The following is a 6,000-nucleotide window of genomic DNA, read 5'->3' as shown; positions in this document are numbered from 1 at the left end:
TTGAGGTTGGAAGGCTCCTTCTTAACTTGATGTCATGTTTCTCATGCTTTACACTGGCTATCGGCCCTGGAAGATGCTGCACTGCTGAGTATTAAAAGCTTTATGGGCCTCTTTCTCCTTTACATCTCCAGTGAGATTTTAAGACTCCCTCTTCTCCGGGCAATCATTTTATGATAAAGGATACTTCCAAGATATTTCCTGGACATTAGAGGAGTCTCAGCTGCTATCAGAGAATGTTATGTGTTTTACATAACATTCTGTGGTGGCCTAGGTATGTGATCTGAGACCATTTTCTAGAGAGGGAAAATTCTGGTTTGTTGTACATGGTGCAATCTCTAAAAAAGCATAGTAGCTTGGGTCTCTGCCAGATGAGACGAGTCAACAGGCTAAACAATTTTTGGTCTGAGCCAAAATAGTTGTCCTCACATTCTTCAAAGGAAATTATAGGTAATGATGAAAACGTGGAAGCCTCTTCAGCATTGCCTGTAGGATATTTAAGGCCAAGCCTTGTTCAGCCCTCATGGCTTTCTCCTAACTAGTGGCTGTCCTGGCTCGCTGGGCTTTTCTTTTTTTTTTTTTAATTTTTTTTCATTTTTTTTTTTCTTCTTCAACAATTGTATTTCTTTCATAGATCTTGTGTTGGTTGGTGGTCCAATAAATTTGGGGAAAAAAAAAAAGTGTTATGGTATAGCTAACAGCTGTGCCTTTCAGGCATGTTTTTTTATTTTCCTCAGAAAAAAAAAAAAAAAAAAGTACAGCAGGCATTTTTAAACTATGCATTTGAATAGGTCTGTCTGGTAAAGCAAAAAATACCCATGAAATAATGAGGCAGTGCAGGAATACTGCATGCTGACCATCAAAAAGGTCTGCACACATTTTTTCCATGTGGAGTGCATATAACACAGGAAACAATTCATGGTATGGCAGCATACTTGTTTGCATTGTGCTCACTACTTGGACCGAATGAGAAGAGAAGGAAATGGAATCTCCAAATAAAAACCAGAATGATAGGGTTTATGCTGGTAATTTTTCTATTAGTTTCATAGTGCTCGTCACTTCAACAGTATAAGAAAATTTTGAGTAGAAGTACCAGCAACAATTTTCTATCAGTGCTTTTAGTCTTTGTATGGCTATGAATATTTAATGCATGACTGCTTTTTACTATTAAAATCTATATTTAAAATTTCATGCTCAGCTTTAAAAGTTTGCTCTGACTTGAAATATAGTCTTCATAGTCTTCAGAAAATCAACTTAATTTTCTTAGGAGAAAAAAAAATAAAAAAAATAAACTTGTCTTAATATGGATTCTTCTGAGCAAAGGATTTTCATTTTCCTTTGAGGCTGATTAAATTTTTTAAATGAAAATTGGCTTCTGGTTCAGGCTCATTCCGGTGACTTAACCAGGTCCCTTACTTTGACTTTCAAGGAGTCAACTGAGTTCCTCGGGTGCTTCGCTACACCATGTTCTTTGGAAAGCTGGGCCTCTAAAGATAAACTAAGGCTGTAAAGACTAGATTGCTAGCTTTATTTTATTTTATTTTTTGAATGGCTAAAAGTGCACACAGTAAGGCCTCACTCTGTCAGCTGAATTGGTGAAAGCAGACTGTGTGCCCATCAAGTCCCATTGGTGGCAAGTCCAGTGTTGGAGATGAGCTTATCTTAAACAGAAGGGAATTAGTCCAGCTTCCATTGAAATCACTGGCACAACTCCAGCTATATTCAACAAGAGGAGGGCTGAGGCAGCAGGCACACAAAACCTTTATCCCAGACCTGATCCCAGCTTTTCTTACACATCCAAAGCTCACGCTGAGTATTGTGGTCACTTTAGCAGGATTAAGTCTGAGCGGATTGTTTGGGCAGATTTATATTGCTATTCATTGTAAGAAGTACTGATATAGTTCTCAATGATGTACAGTAATAAATATTCATTTGTGAAAAACAAAAGACACCTGTTGACAAGGTAAACTGTGATGGTTCCAGGCAAATTGTTGAAGCATAATAGCGTCATGTACAATAATTGGTTAAATACCTCTTCTGTTATCTCCAGCCCTCTTCCAGCAGAGCACTTAGGCATGTGTTTGCCATTAAGCACCTGACTGCTTCCACTGAAGTCAAGCTGACTGCTCTGCTGAATGTGGAGCATGTGTTTTGCAGGAATTTTGGAGGACCTCCATTGCTTGGGGTCTGCTGTGTTAGGCCTGTGTGGTGATCTCAGCTCCCTGGGAAGTCGACTGTGTGCAGGTACGACACCCGTGCTGCTCATCGTTTCACAGGGGGAACACCTACCTAAAGCTCCTGGGGCTTTATGCGGTCAGAGTGGGTTTAATTAGCTCTTTGGCATGCTCCTTGGTGCCAAGAGGTTGGACTGGTCAGCAGCACGGTGTCAGCAGAGATGTGTGGCTGCTTGCAGAGCCACGGGGCTGGCAGCGAGGCTGACCCTTAGCTGTGGGCTGTGCGTGTGGGTGCCCGCACAGCACCCGTGTCTCAGCACGGACAGGTACTAGCAACCACCTCATCGGTACAGCTGGCTCCAAGCAGCGTGCTGTAGCACATTTATTTTATAATTGTGTATCTTTACGTATGTGTTCAGGTACTTCTGTGTTTGAGAAATATCCGTTTCCAAAATTAGACACAAACTTTCCCTTTTTCTTATCTATCCTACATTAAAAAAAAAAAAAAAAAAAAAAAAAAGAACGAACGAAAAGGGAACATTATAATTAGTGACAAAAACCTATATTCAAAAAATGTGCAGCAATCTATACTTTTTGCCAGAGGGGGGAAAAAGTCAGACTCCAGCCTGAAAATTGTAACAGGCTATCCTTAATTCATGCCTTTCAATATAGTTATTACAAAACCATTAGAAACATAAACGTTTCCTTATGTATCGAAGTAACCAATGTATATACAGACATTCCAGTTCCCTGACACTATGCTGTGTTGTATTTGTGTATAATTCAGGCTCCTTAGCGGCGTTTTGAGGAGAGGAGGGGAACTGGAGATAGTGGCAATGTAATGGTCTGCCCTCTAATAACAACAGGAGAACCAATTTAAAAAAAAAAAAAAAAAAGTATACATAAGTGAAATGACTTAGCAGACCCCCCAAAAAAGAGAGGTGAGGAAAAGAGCACCCATCATATAAAGATGAGGTGATAAAGTAACAGCCACCTTAGGAAAGGATTAGCAATTTGTGCTTTGAGCTTGCCACCCACTGAAAACAATGGCAAAAATCCCACCGAATGAAAAGCCTCAGGCCCTTGCACAGGACTGATTAGACGTTATTCATAGAATAATGTATATGCCAAATAATGCTGTTATTCGTCAAATAAATTACTCATCAGATCCATCATCCTGCCGTTTCTTTTCTGGCAGAGCTCCTGCTGCAGTCAATGGCAGTATTGTCTGCACACACAGCCTTTAGGATCGCACCCGAGGTTGAACAAAACCCAAGCGTGGCAACTTGGTGCTTTTCCTTGGGTCCTTAAAACCACACGCTGGACAGTGGGTGGAGGTAGCTGGGCTGCTGCTCCGCACCACGCTCAGCCTTCTGTCACCGGTGCTGCTTATTCCCTCCTCTCTTTCATCCACCTGTCACTGCCCGGATTTGGGGTCTGGCCCGGTGTGCTAACTTAAGCTTTGCTGGCAGTACAACTGATCCTGAGCTGAAAACAAAGATATTTTGGGTTGGTCTGTGGGTTCCTTTGGGGTGCATCTTTTTCTCCAGTGGCCTGGGCTTTTGCTGTCAGCTTTGAGAGCTGCAGGACAAGTAAAGAGCTGCTGCTCTGACCCGTGTGAGCGGTTGTTGTCTAAGGTGACTTCTTTTCTGCTTTTGGATGTAGAAGCCAAGTGTCTGGCTTGTTGCTCCACGTTGTTTTCATTTGCAAGTTTAGATGTTCTGCATCAAAGTGTGTTTTACTTCCCAAGAAGGAGTATGCATCTTGTGCTGGCTTGATAGGAACAGATACCAGCAAATTGCTTAAAGGATTTACACTTCTAGCTATTAAAATCCAACTAAGGCAACTATTGACAGCATCGAGCTCAACCTCCCATTACATCCTATGGGAATGTGTAGTGGTTGAATTAGCTGCAGGTGGGCTCCCCTGTTGCTACAGGAGCATGTTAGAAGCATCTTGAGGGTTGCAAGCAACCTTAACGAAATCAGACATAATGCCCTCAAACAATAGTCATGCTCGTAGCTCGTAATGGGCTCCATATGCCTGAAAGGTTCTGTGCAAATTCTGCTGTTTGTGGGAGACGTCTTGGGGTTTGCTTCTCTGGAAACCGTGTTTTTGTGAGGTGGAAAATGCCAGAGGTTGCTTAAGGTTGTAAGTTGTCTGCTGAAGCATGCTGGAAAGCTGCTGATCCCACGGCACGCGTAGGGTGGTAAAAGGATGGGAAAAGAGCTGTGATGGTGACCCCAGCTACCTGGAGGGTACCAGGCAGTCAGCGCAGCACACAGGTGAGGTCCTGAAGGAGCTACAAGGGCTTTGTTGTGTTTGTTTGGTTTGTTTTGCCCTGCACAGGTCCAAAAGCAAGGGACCACCTCAGGGCTTGGCTTGTTGCCTCGTCCCCAGGAACGGTGCGCTTGGACTACTTGCTGATGCATTTCCTAGCCAGCTTCCCGTGCTAAGAGCCACCGGGCCGAGGCAGGGCCGCCTACCTGTCCCCCATTGCCCACCCACCGCTGCCTTCCGCAGCCCCCCGCCCCGCCAACTTTCCCCCGAGCCCGGCGCCGCCCCCGGGGCCCGGCGCCCCCCGCCCGGCTCCCGGCGCCGCTCCCCCCGTGGGCTCCGGCCCTCCCCGAGCCGGCCGGCGGGCGGGGCGCGGGCCGGGGGGGGGGGGTGGGAGGGAGGGAGGCAAGGGAGAGAGGGAGGCGACCGGAGCCGGAGCAGGAGCCGGGCCCGGGGCAGCGGCAGGGGCCGGGACTCGCGGCCGCCCCCGCCGCCCGCACACGGCCCGGCCCGGCCGCTGGGTGCGAGATGGCCGCCGGCGGGAGCCGCGGGCTGCTGGGGCTGTGGCTGCTGGCGGCGGCGGGGCTGGCGGCGGGCAAGGCGCCCAGCTGCCACGAAGTGCGGACGGCTTTCCAGCTGCGGCAGATCGGGCCCCTCAAGCTGGTCCCCGACGTGCCCACGGCCGGTCAGTGCGAGGAGGGAGGGAGGGCGGGAGAGAGAGGGGGGCGCAGGTAGCGCCCGGGGGGGGCCGTGCCGGGCTGTGTCCGGCCCCGCCGCCTCTTGTTCAGACCGCGGCGAGGTTTGGGTCGGGACCTGGGGCAGCGAGGTGCTTCCAGGCAGGTCGCGTTCCCTGCAGGCGAGTTGCAGAGAGAGCCGCCGAGGACCGCTCGCGTTGCCGGCAGGCTGGGGAGCGAAGGCGCTGCAAGTTGTGGATGAGGAGGAGCTCCCCGGCACGGGCTGCCCCGCGGGGGGAACCTCGTGGAGCGATGAGCAGAGCTCAGCCTGCGCCCGGCAGGGCAGCGAGCCTGCCTTATTCCCTGCTTGTTGGAGCTGCCGAGCGGTGTGCTGCGCCCCTCTGCCTTTGTGTACAGTGGGTGACAGCGGCGAAACGGGAAAGTTGCATGTAACTAAAGGTTTCTTTTGGAATTGCCCTCTTCTACCCATCGTAAAGGAACGAAGTGCTTCACAATGTCAAAAAATGTTTTCAGTCTTATGAATGACCATATATCTGTCTGGGTAATGAAGGCACATCCCTGGCTTCCACGTGTTTTAAGAAAATCTTAGCAAGAATTGGAATAAAAAAGCAGACTGTCAGGTTCGTGTACAGCAGCCTGTAGCTGCCTCTTGCTAGCTCTGTTGCTTGTAGGTGTGTGGTGGGACAACTGTCAGTTTGGGTCATAGCTTTCATATTTTGTTTTATTTTTTAAAGCAGTTCAAAGCTTGCTGAGGTTGATGGAGAGACTTCTTACCTCAAATGAGCTTTGGATATGTTTTCTGGCATAGGTTTCTCTCTCAGGGACAAGGTTTGATCGGCCATTGCTCTGATCGTAGA

At 47.9% G+C, this 6,000-nt stretch overlaps 1 protein-coding gene across 2 annotated transcripts in view; it reads left to right on the top strand.

Moving 5' to 3' along the window:
* The first annotated feature begins 4,898 nt into the window (after positions 1 to 4,898).
* Positions 4,899 to 6,000, top strand: part of LOC309881459 (glypican-5-like) — a 369,768-nt gene continuing 368,666 nt past the window's right edge. For both annotated transcript variants that reach the window (XM_082767440.1, XM_082767439.1), the window contains exon 1: positions 4,899 to 5,133. In XM_082767440.1, the coding sequence (XP_082623566.1) occupies positions 4,977 to 5,133 (157 nt within the window). In that variant the 5' untranslated portion in view covers positions 4,899 to 4,976. The remainder of the gene's footprint in view (positions 5,134 to 6,000) is intronic.

The sequence above is a fragment of the Aythya marila genome (genome assembly GCF_965140915.1).
Source record: "Aythya marila genome assembly, chromosome: 9".
Taxonomy (NCBI): Eukaryota; Metazoa; Chordata; class Aves; order Anseriformes; family Anatidae; genus Aythya; species Aythya marila.
The sequence above is the reverse complement of the archived record's forward strand: the minus strand, read 5'-3'. Positions and strand labels throughout refer to the sequence as shown.